General features: G+C 41.7%; 1 protein-coding gene across 1 annotated transcript; it reads left to right on the plus strand.

Annotated features, from left to right (window-relative positions):
- The first annotated feature begins 428 nt into the window (after positions 1-428).
- On the plus strand, positions 429-11,991 carry NFKBIZ (NFKB inhibitor zeta). Its single transcript, XM_049785677.1, is given in 16 exon segments — positions 429-720; positions 4,162-4,301; positions 5,022-5,052; positions 5,171-5,199; positions 5,201-5,272; positions 5,371-5,515; positions 5,518-5,799; positions 5,802-5,860; positions 5,862-6,190; positions 6,919-7,024; positions 7,450-7,596; positions 7,846-7,909; positions 8,204-8,373; positions 8,941-9,051; positions 9,176-9,343; positions 11,186-11,991. Coding segments are annotated over 16 exon segments (2,199 nt in total). The 3' UTR covers positions 11,240-11,991.
- Positions 11,992-12,489: the final 498 nt, after the last annotated feature.

The following is a 12,489-nucleotide window of genomic DNA, read 5'->3' on the forward strand; positions in this document are numbered from 1 at the left end:
GACGCGGGGCGCCGGGGAGCCAAGGAGCCGTCGGGCTGGGCGGAGCGGGCTGCAGGCCGCGTTGCCTCATCGCGGGCATTTTCCGGGAAAGCGGCCGCAATCCGGAGGCGGGCCCCGGGAGGGTGCCCCAGAAGCTGCCAATGGGTCCCCCAGGGGCCTGGGCGGGCGAGGTGGCGCCGCCGCAGCTCCCCGCCCCGTGTCGGGGCCTTTAAAAGCGGCGCCCGGGCTCCGATCGCGCCTAATTGATCAAGCGCCGCGCTGGGCTCTCGCCGGACCTCCGCGCGGGCATAGAGGGAGTCGCCCCACAGCCGATCGGAGCCCCGCAGCGACCCAGAAGGAAGCGCCCCCAGAGCCGGAGCCGCTCCGGGGCGGCGCGTGGTGCGGACGGGCGGGCGTGGCCGAGCCTCTCGAACCCGAGCCCGGGAGCGATGATCGTGGACCGGCTGCTGGACGGCGGAGAGGGGCTGCTGCTGCTGGACGCGGCGGGCGACTGCGGCCTCATGGGCAGCCCGCTCCCCTTGGCGCCCTTCTACGGCGCGTCGCCCCCCGGCGCCTTCGACGCCGCCGCCTGCTCGGCCTCCGCGCCCTCCTCCGCGCCCTCCGCGCCCGGCTCGCCCGGCTCCGACTCCTCCGACTTCTCGTCCGCCTCGTCCGCCTCGTCCGCCGGCGGCGCCGTCGAGTCCCGGCCGAGGGGGGGCGCCCGCGCCGAGCGCCTGCCAGGTAGCGCCCCCCGTCCGGCCCGGGGACGGGGCTGGGGGTCCTTCTTGGGGGTCCTGGCGGGCGCCAACCAGCACCCCCTCTTCGCCGCCGAGCCTTCCTTGCGTGTTTTGGCCTCTGGGAGGAAGAGGAGCCTCCTCTGTCTGTCTCTCCCCCGGTCTCTGTGCCTGTCTGTCTCTTTCCTCTTTGTCTCTGTCTTGTCTGTCTCCTCCCCCCCCCATTTCTGTCTGTCTCTCTCCCTCTCACTGTTTCTCCCCCCCCCCGTCTGTTTTTTCTCTTCTTTCTGTCTTGCCTGATCTGTGTCTGTCTTCCCACCTGTTTCTGTCTCACCCCTTTCTCTGTCTCTGTCTCTTTCCTTCTCTGTGTCTTGTCTGCCTTGTCTCTCCCTCTCTGTCTCTCTGTCTCTGTCTCTGTCTCTGTCTCTGTCTCTCTCTCTCTCTCTCTCTCTCTCTCTCTCTCTCGCTATCTGTCTTCTATCTCTCTCCTTCACTGTCTCTGTCTTGTCTATCTCCCCTCTCTCTGTGTCTGTCTCTTTCCTTTTCTCTGTCTCTGTCTTGTTTTTCTCTCTCCCCCTGTTTCAGTCAGTCAGTCAGTCAGTCAGTCAGTCAGTCAGTCTGTCTGTCTGTCTCACTCCCCTCTCTGACTTGTCTGCCTGTCTCTCCCTCTCTCCCCCTCTCTGTCTTCGTCTCTCTCTCCCTCCCCCCTCAGTTTCTGTCGGTGTCATCCCCTCTCTCTGTCTTTCCCTCTGTTTCTCCCCCTCTTTCTGTGTCTCCCCTTTGTATCTGTCTGGCTTCTGTCTCTTTCCCTCTGTCTCTGTCCTCTCTCTGTGTCTTGTGTCTGTCTCTCTCTTCCTCTCTGTGTTTGTTTGTCTCTTTGACATAAAGACTGTAGCTGACAATTAGGGTTTGAGTGCTCTTTAGGTCACGACTTCCTTGGCAGTGTTTGCGGACATCTGAAATAGAAGCTTTTATATTAAATGAGCAGCTTCAAGGTGTTTTAGACAAGGTCGGACTGAAAACCCGCTCAATTGACGCGTGTGATGTTGGCGAGTCTTGGAAGGCAGCCCAAGTCTCTGCGGTCTGGTTTTCTGGGTGCTGGCGGGGGTGAAGCTTTATCTAGCAAAGAAAGGCGTAATGTTTCCTTTCTTTGGCTGCGAATCTGTTAGTTTCTCTTTTTCATGAGTTGCATAACTTGGGAAAAAACAGGATGACACCATGAGCAGACTAAATAAGAAAGGTAGATAATTTCAAATATAATCAAGATATAATCAGCATGCTCTTGCTTTGGTCTTTTGTTTATCAAAGGGCCGCTTTTTTTTTTTTTTTAATAAAAGGAAAGGTGATTCAATCCACAAAGTGTATAAGATAATTTCTGTATGTCAATTTGGTAATAAATCCAAAAGTTGTGTGTGTTTAGAACTTTTCCTTCAACATTTGGTCTTCATCTGCCTGAAGTGCTTTTGTTCTTTGGTTTGCCACATAGTCATAGGGGATTTCTGAAACGGATTATTTTTCTCCTTCTGATATTGAATAATTAACTGCTGACATTCCAGGAAAATGCTGCTAGATTTGAGAAAGATATCCTTAAAATTAGACATAATACCAGCTACTTGTTTAATTTGTCTTGGCACTGAGTTGTTTCTTACATATATACGTAAAGGTGCATTGTTTTTGCCCCACCTTCTTATTTTTTTTTACTTTGAACACTGGCTGGAATATTCATATCTTGGCTTTTTGCATGTTTACTTTATGTCCAGCTCATCCCATCAGGTTGTGAAATAGTAGTGATCCTAAATGGAATGCTGTATGCGTGCTAGACATATTATGGTGTATTTTAAAGTTTTAATATAAAGTGAAATTATTTCCTTTTTTACCGAGAAGGCCTTTGTGGTGATGAGTTCTAAAAAAACACTCGATGGGAAAACCTGTGTGTGTATATAGAAAAATGTTTAGTTCAGTGAGTATAAGCAACTTTATTGGCATAGTCGGAAGGAGGGAATTAATAAGAAACAGATCTAAGACGTTGTTAGGCTTTGGTATATTGAGATCTTTGGAGGACATTCGTTTTGTGCCTGCTTTGATGGGTGGAATTAGGTGAGAGGAATTAATAGACTTTAATTTTTATCTTTTGGGTTTACTTTTGGCCAAACCTAGTGATGCTCAGGGGTTATTCCTGGCTCTACACTCAGGAATTACTTCAGATGGTGCTCAAGGAATTATATGTGATGCAGGGTGCAATGTATCTTCGCTGTTAACTTTGCTGGGTATTTGTGAATCCAAGAACAGTCCCCAGAATGAGAAATTACTTCCCATCCCCTTGTCCCCTTTCGAAGGAAGACCTTGGTAATATTTATCCGCAGCAAATAATAATCCACACAGACAAGAAGGATAGGGTTTAAAAGATCGGGCAAGGAGAGCCAGAGAATCCTCCTGCAGCCAGCAGCTTTCACAGAAGGACCCCTCTCCCCTGTCCCTCAAGCTATTTATTCCCAACTCCACAGCGCCCCACCTGGAAGGGCTAGGTGGGGCAATAGTCACAGAACAATCCTAAGGAAACACTTTTATATACAATTCCAAGAATCATCTTATGGAAACTTTTTCATATGCTACAGCAGGGAATCAAACCAGGGTAGGCCTCATTCAAGGCAGGTGCCCTACCTGCTGAATTATTGTTGCAGACCCAACTTTCAAACTTTTTTTTTTAATTTTTAAACTTTATTGATTGATTGTTTTTAGGGCCACACCCAGCAGAGATCAGGGGCTATTCCTGGCTCCTCACTCAGAAATCACCCCTGGCAGGTTGGGGAACCATATGGGGTGCCAAGAATCAAACTGGGTCCCTCTCGGGTTGGCCACATGCAAGGCTGACGCCCTATCACTGTGCTATCTCTCTGGCCCCAACTTTCAAACTTCGATGTGGACATTAATGCTTTGGTTTGAAAAGCTAAAAATTACCCCTTGCTGCCTCAAGGTTTTTTTTTTTTTCAAGAGTTAGGAATAATTATTGATCTATGAGAGTTGAGGTGGCCAAGTTTGTAATTCAGTCTCTTGGGTAGAGCTGGCTAAGAGAGAAAGGAGCTTAATTTAGATTTATTTACCTTTTGACTCTGGGAAACCCTGTACCACATTCTTAGGAACTGTAATTCCTTGAAAGGTCTGTTTGGGACTGATAATCAGGCAACACACAACCGCTGAATAGAACTGGAAACTGACCTGCAAGGCCTTTGAGCAGAGCACTGCTCAGGTTTACTCCTGGCTCTGCACTAAAAAATTTCTCCTGGCAATCTCAGGGATCCATCGAGGATGCCAGGAATTGGCTGTGTGCAAGGCAAATGCCCTACCTGCTGTGATATTGCTCCAGCCCCAGATGGATATAATTTTGTACTTATTAAGATTGATGTCTCAAGAGACTTAATGGGATTTGTTTTGTTTTCTTTTTGAACAGTTGAGCCCCATATGGGGCTTGGAAGGCAGCAGAAAGGACCCTTTCAAGGTGTTCGTGTGAAAAATTCAGTGAAGGAACTCCTATTACACATCAGAAGTCATAAACAGAAAACTTCTGGCCAAGTCGTGGATGATTTTAAGGTAACTGAATTTTTTTTTCCTTGTGTGGCTATGGAGTCAGGGAGTTTCCTCTTTCAGAAGGATTATTCTCTGTTTACAGTGATCCAGTAAGTCTTTTTGTACACCACAAAGTCCATAGGACAGAAAACAAATTTTTCTCGATGGCTATTTTATAGCAGTCATCAGTATGAAATATGTGGTAGATACATAAGAGAAATTTGATGACTATACATGAAGGAAAAATGGGGGGGGGGAGAATGATGTAGTTCAATGGAACTTCCCATCTCATCTTAGCTCAACTTACACTAAATCATGATGAAGTTAATAATAATAAGTTGAGCTAAGATAAGATGGGAAGGGGCTGGAGAGATAGCACCGCGGTGTTTGCCTTGCAAGCAGAAGATCCAGGACCTAAGGTGATTGGTTCGAATCCAGGTGTCCCATATGGTCCCCTGTGCCTGCCAGGAGCTATTTCTGAGCAGATAATTAGGAGTAATCCTGAGCATAGCTGGGTGTGGCCCTAAAACAAAAACAAAAACAAAAAAAAGATGAGATGGGAAAGTGGCAAAATAAAGATGAGATGGGAAAGTAGCAAAATAGAATAAAAATGAAAATATTGATAGGATAATGAACCAAAGATTTATGGTAACTATAGAATGGTAACGAGATGTCTGTTTGTTGATACATATTAAGCAGGAAAACATTTAAAATATATTAAATTAGAACTCTTTTTCCTTGCAGTCTCAAGGTGTAAAAAGAGAGCAATTCACAGGTAAGCATTCTTCCCTTCCGAATATGGGGAGCTTTAGTGTAAAATAGTTTTAGTGTGATTATAGGAAAAAATATATTCAGCAAAATCTTTTAGATTTTACATTCTTTCTGGGATACAGAATTGAAGACCTCAGGATCATATAGTGCCAAAACGGAAAGGACCTAGTTCTTCTGATGGACCAGCTTGCGAAGAGGCCAGCTTCGTTACTACTCAGTTTTTGGTTAGTATTTGCATAGTTTCCTCTGACTATCTATTCAGAAATAACTCCTGTAATCATTTTGGGAAGGAGTGGGAATCTTACTGTATTTTCCTTTCTAGACACCACCTCAAACGCCAACACCTGGGGAGAGCATGGAAGATGTCCATCACAGCGAACCCAGAACAGATAGCTGTGCTGATCTGCTTCAAAATATTATCAACATTAAGAATGAATACAGCCCAGTGTCTCTGAATACAGTTCAGGTGAATGGACAAACCCTGTGGTGGCTCCTCAGAGCTCCCCTGGAGAGCATGGTCAGGACTTCCACAGAGGGCAGGTCTTCTCTCCACCTGAGAAGTACCAGCCATTTCACGTCAGCAACTCCCCGTACATGATGGATCAGGCTTTCATGTACCAATACTCACCACAGAATCAGAATGTGCAGCAGCAACAACAACAGCAGCAGCAGCAGCATGAGCAGCAGCAGCAACAGCATTCTCAGCACTATTCCCATAATCCAGTTCTGGACTACAGCCCTTATTCGAGAACTTCCAGTCCCCTCACTATGAACCAAATCCCTTTGAGAGTCAAGAACTTCAGTTCTGCCCAAAACCAAAGTTTTGCATCCCTGTTAAATAGTCCTGGGGAACCGGAGACTATTGCTGGTCCCATTCAGGCTTCTCCTAGTGCTCAGCAAAGCGATGCTCACCTGCAGAATTTCAACATGATGCTGCCTAGTGCCTGTGAGACCATGGCAGGCCATGATGCAGGCTCTGCCTCTTTAAACGCTTCACTGCCATTCCAAAACTTGGTTGGAAATTCAATGAACACCACACAGTTAGGAAAGTCGTTTTTCCAGTGGCAAGTAGAACAGGAGGAAAGCAAATTGTCAAATATCTCCCAGGACCAGTTTCTTGCAAAGGATGCAGATGGTGACACGTGAGTATCCCTTTAGCTCATCTCTAAGTTTGGTAACTCAGACTTATTGGATACAGTGAGCAGAGGATTTCTCTAGGGTGTCCTAAATTAGACCTTTATAAGTGAGTGATACCTAACCAAAAAGACTCAGAGGTAGAAACTACTATGCATTCACAACTAATATTTCATAGAAGAGTTTTCATGTTATTTTGGACTGAACAAATTACCTGACCTAGATTAATAAAAGTGTGTTTTTGAAAAATTGATTTTGAAAGACTAGCATAGACTGTCTAGAGCAAAATACATCATGATTAGCTGGTTATGGTAAGTTGATCTCTAGACTGACATCTTTGTGGTATTTGAGAAATTACTTTAACTCTCTGCCTCAGTTTCTTGACATATAAAGTGAAAAATCTCATAGGGATTTCATGACTATTAAATATACTAGATTTAAAGTAATCATCATGAGCCTTGGGATTATTACTGGTAGCCTCATTATCATACTGGTGCTTGGAGTAAGGTTAACCTAAAGAAGGATAATGCTCCATAGTGTTTCAGTTAGTTTCACCAGCATATGCAGAAAGGGAGGTGTTGATGGGAAAATTTTTGTTTCTACTATATTTTATATTAAATATATATTTAAAAATTAAATTTTACTTAGTCACCATAGGGAAAAAATACTTTCTAAAAGTAGATGCATTTAGTGAAATCAGTAGCAATACGATTCTTTTTCTTTCTTTGTCTGTTAGGTTCCTTCATATTGCTGTTGCCCAAGGAAGAAGGGCACTTGCCTATGTTATTGCAAGAAAAATGAGTGAACTTCACATGCTTGATCTCAAAGAGCACAATGGACAGGTGAAGTTTTTGATAGTGAATGAGCAAAGTGGTGGGGACTGTGAAGAGAGAGATTAGCAATCTTATTTAGGTCATTTCAGAGCTCAACTCAAAAAAGAGTTCAACAAAGAGTTTAGTTAATATTAACTTTGAGATGTTGACCCTGTCACCATTAACCTTGAGTTATTAATATTAACTCTGTAGTTATTTGAACAAAGGCTAACTGGATATAATAAAGCCACACCTAACCTTATTTTAGTTTCCTTGTGTTACAGTATCATATTTTTTTATTAATAGCATTTAATTGCATTTATTTTCTCTATGTGGGATTTCCCCGTAGCCTTTATGTTCACGTTTCTCTTTGTAATAATGTTAGGTGATGAATATTTAAAAGTACTTCTAAATTGTTTCTTTATAATTAAATTATTTCTTATCAATATTCACAGAGTGCCTTTCAAGTGGCAGTGGCTGCCAATCAGCATCTCATTGTGCATGATCTGGTGAACCTTGGGGCTCAGGTGAACACCACTGACTGCTGGGGAAGAACCCCTCTGCACGTTTGTGCTGAAAAGGGCCACTCCCAGGTGCTTCAGGTGAGTTACAAAACCAGCTTTCATTATTCCAGGAATGGGCGGGCTGAAGAGATGGATGGCTTAGGGATAGAAATTGGAAGTAGGCTGATTCTTTCAGCTGGTCCAGGACTGGTGCTGGTCTGTAGGTATAGAAAGGTCGAAGAACTCTGATCTCTTTCAGTGATCAATTAAGGTGGCATATCACTTACAGCACTTAGGTATTTATATAGTTTGTCTTTTGTTCATTTTTGTCTTTACATTTTTTTTCAGGCAATTCAGAAAGGAGCCATAAGAAGCAATCAGTTTGTGGATCTCGAAGCAACTAACTATGATGGTATGCAGCTGGTATTTTACTGAGTGAAAGCGGGTGCAATTTGAGAGTGGGGCAGGTCCATTAATTCTGAGAATCTTAAGTTTAATGCCAAGATGAAAAGGGAATGCTTAAAGCTAATATTATATTGTACAGATAAAATTAGACCTAGTGAAGGGAATATTCATGTCTCCTTGCTTGTTTGCAAAGCATATTTATCGGTTATATTAAGGACTATTTTCGAGTTTATTATAATGGAAACCCACTGCTTTGATGGTATGCTTAACTGCTGCTTTATTATAATTTTTTTTTTTTTAGGCTTAACTCCTCTGCACTGTGCAGTTGTGGCTCATAATGCTGTGGTACATGAACTTCAGAGAAACCAACAGCCCCATTCTCCTGAAGTTCAGGAACTTATACTGAAGAATAAAAGTCTGGTTGACACTATAAAGTGTCTGATTCAAATGGGAGCAGCAGTGGAAGCTAAGGTAAATTTACAGAAGAGCGAGAGATGGGATGGGGAAAAAGTGAGGTAATAGCTATAGGCCTTATTCTTGGGTATAGATGAAAACTTTGTTTTTGTTCTTTTAAATTACTGGAATGAGTAGCTATGTCTGAACAGTTTAGAAACTCAGATTTAAAAAAGATCATCTTGGCCATATTGTATTGAAGGGCCTACCTGTAAGCATATTCATGCAGAGAATTTAGGAAGAATGAAACCTTGCTTTAAATTTTTTTTTTTTTTTTTTGGTTTTTCGAGCCCGTTTGGTGCTCAGGGGTTACTCCTGGCTACGCGCTTAGAAATTGTCCCTGGCTTTGGGGGACCATATGGGATGCGGGGGGATCGAACCGTGGTCCTTTCCTTGGCTGGTGCTTGCAAGGGAGACACCTTACTTCTAAGTGCCACCTCGCCGACCCCGGCTTGCTTTAAATTTTGAAGTAGGAGCATGCAAAAGAATTCTCCAAGGCGAGTCAGACATTTGAGGAACTTGGTGAAATGCATCTCTGTGGCATTGTGCTCATTTTTATTTTATTTTATTTTTTGTCCTGTTTAGGATCGTAAAAGTGGCCGCACAGCCCTGCATCTGGCAGCTGAAGAAGCTAATCTGGAACTCATTCGTCTCTTTTTAGAGCTGCCCAATTGCCTGTCTTTTGTGAATGCAAAGGTTCGTTTGGGAAACTTCTAGCTGCCCGAGAGATGGAATGACCTTTAAACATTGACCTGTTAGACATTTGAGCTATTTAAATGAAAGTGTTCCTTCCTGATACCATCTTATCTTTGGTGTTCAGGCTTATAATGGAAACACCGCCCTCCATGTTGCTGCCAGCCTGCAGTATCGGGTGACACAGTTGGATGCAGTCCGCCTGTTGATGAGGAAGGGAGCAGACCCAAGTACACGAAACCTGGAAAATGAACAGCCAGTTCATCTGGTGCCTGATGGCCCTGTGGGAGAACAGGTGAGGACCATGGGAGGGAGGGAGGAAGAGGAAATAACCAGGTTTTTGGTCTGAGAGGTAGTAGATGAGATCTGTATGGAGGGGACATAGTGGGTGGACTCTGCCAGTGGGCACCTTTTTCTCAGAGTTTTATAGCATTTTAAAGAGTCAATCACTTTGTTTCCAAAGGAGGAGGAAGAAACAGGGTTTTCCATGAACTCAATATAGTCAAAGGTTAGCTAGTCGTCTCTTTCTCACCTCTTTCAGTCTTTTCTTTTGTGGTCATACCTAGTGATGCTTAGGGAATACTATCTAGGCCTCTGCTGGCAAAACATGAGCTCAAGGTAATCAGATTTATTTATTTATTTTTAAATTCCATGACTACACAGGTAAGCTCTGAATAATTCAGAATGGTTTGAGTTGTGGAAACTGGTAAAACTGCAAGGCTTTTGCAGACACTAAGGAAAGAAAATCTTAAGTTTTGTGAGTTATTGATAGAATCTTCTGATGTTGTGGGTATTTGAGGAGTACAGGGGTCTCAAACTCAATTTACCTGGGGGCCGCAGGAGGCAAAGTCGGGTTGATCCTTTAGCGCAAAGTCAGTAGTAAGTTTTGAACATTGGGGGGGTGTGACCCAAACAACTAAAACAACAACAAAACAGAAAAGATTCCTCTAGGGCAGGCCACAAAATGGTTGTACAAAAGGGCTGCAAACGGCCCGCGGGCTGCGAGTTTGAGACCCCTGAGTTAGAATCTTAGGAAATACCAGCCTTTACAATTTTTTTTGTCTATCAATCGATCCTGAATAAAATACATGGAGTTTCTATAACTTAGCATTTTAAAATAAAATACTTGACACTTGAAATGATTCTCCTGATAATTTGCAAAGAGTTTTCACTTACGTGCTAACACAGACTGTTCCAAAACTTTTGCAGGACTAAGGCTTAGCTGAGGAAATGCGAACTCAATATAGGGAGTAGGAAACTATTTATTAGAATAGCTGCATAAGTTTAGTGCTTGTTGCTTCTTTCCTAGTTCCTGAGTCAGAGTTCCATACTGCGATGGTCTCAGGGCTTATGTGAGGACTAGATGAGATGTTTGACTCTTCACAATGTTCTTGGATTGCTTTCTTATCTGGTTTTGTGTTTTTGTGTCTCTGTGTGTCTTTCCTTTGCTTCTGTGTGTACTGTGGTTGATGACTAAAGCATATTTCAACTCTAGCCTCTATTTCAATTTCAATTTCCTAACTTGGTGCTTTTAATCTGATATGGGTTGAGTGGCAGATAACATTTTCAAACTAGCTTTATAAAATTAATCACTAACTCAGATAGACCTGGAGTCTTCCCTGTGATCTTTAGTTATGTGTTGATAGATAATTTTAATTCTTGGATATCATGACAACTATGTTGATTGTAAAGGTGTTAAGGATTTTCTTGTGTATGGAAGATGGGTCTGGGGTTCTTGTTATTTGAAGCTAACTTCAAGATAGGTGAGGTATTTCAATATATCATAATTATTTCCTTAGTTTTAGTCTTCTCAAATATAGGAAGCAAGATTAGGAAAGGAGTATAAAACTTATTTAAACTGTTGGAGATCTTAAAACTTTTGAATAATTTTTAACTCGCAGTGATCACTCTCTTTGCATTGAAATCACTGTAGTAGATCTGTATAATAAGCTTTATAGGATTTCTAGAATTTTAAATATAGCCTCAGAATCTGACACGTTATTGTATATTTGTTCATATGCTTTGTAGTATAAGAAACGAATGAAACTCTGAAGGAAAGTAATAGTACTTTGACTAGAAAACATAAGCCTCAAATTAATTTATACATGAAGTTAATTTCATTTATTTTTTATTTTAGATCCGACGTATCCTGAAGGGCAAGTCCATTCAGCAGCGAGCTCCACCATATTAGCTCCATTGGCTTGGAGCCTGGTGGGCCACACTCACTGTCAGTTAGGCAGTCTTAATGTATCTGTACATAGACCATTTGCCTTGTATTGGCAAATGTAAGTTGTTTCTATGAAACAAGCATATTTAGTTCACTATTATATAGTGGGTTACATTAACAGAAAAGAAAAGTATCTCATTCCTGTTGACAGATTTTCATATTTCATACCCAGGTATCTGGGATCTAGACATTTGAATTTAATCTGAATGGTAAAATTGACTTCAATTAATAGATGCTTTAACAGGCAAATGCTTTGATTTGTGGCGCTGGACATCATTCATGTAGCTGTAGCCAGAAGCAAAGCAAGTGAATTGAAAACTTTTTTTAAGAGAAAAATGAAATGTAAAAGGAGAACATAAATCTGAGGATGGTAGTTTTGAAGCTTCATTGTTGGAATCTCTAGTCATTGCATTTGATGAAAGGTCTCATTGACCTTGGTAAACTATATATATATATATATATATATATTTTATTTTGTCTTTTCAAATATTTGTATATCTTTGTTCATTAATGTATTTTTAATGTATGAATCAGTAAAAGCACAAAAGAACAATGAATTTTTACTGTTTAAAAATATATATTCATGTATGTAATCACCCCAAATTAATGTCTTTGTAGGTGAGCAGACTAGTTGTTCTGAGTGGTTGACAGAACTGTTTGATTTGTAAATAGGCTTTTTCTAATGCATTGATGAAATATACTATATTTGTATAGAATTGTATGTTCTTAAAGAGAACACTTTATGGATCACTTTGTAGGATTTATAATTACTTGCTCTGTTAGAATTTTTGTTTTACCCCCAGAGACCAATAAAAGTCAGTACGGAAACACTTAATCTTACTGTTTTTCTATTGTCAAATAGTGATAACACACCATGATATTTTATGTTACCATTCAGCAAGAAAAACTTTTTAGCATCCATCATCATTTTACTTTACCTGCCTTTTGTATATCTCAAGCAATATATTTGCCTATCATGACACACTAATTCTTTATAAATTATATTATTCCAAAGTCTTTAAAAAGATGAGGACTCACAAGCAACTGAGTAATGAACTTTGTAGCTAATTAAGTTCTTTTAAAAAAAGATTTCATATAGATCACATATTTTGACTCACTATGTTTTATGAACAAAAATTGGTGATAGTTTTTTGGTATCTGTAAGTAATGGTTGTGAGAAAAACTAGCCCATTCACATTCATAGGTCAACTTAT

This window comes from Suncus etruscus, chromosome 13 (assembly GCF_024139225.1).
Source record: "Suncus etruscus isolate mSunEtr1 chromosome 13, mSunEtr1.pri.cur, whole genome shotgun sequence".
NCBI classification, from domain to species: domain Eukaryota; kingdom Metazoa; phylum Chordata; class Mammalia; order Eulipotyphla; family Soricidae; genus Suncus; species Suncus etruscus.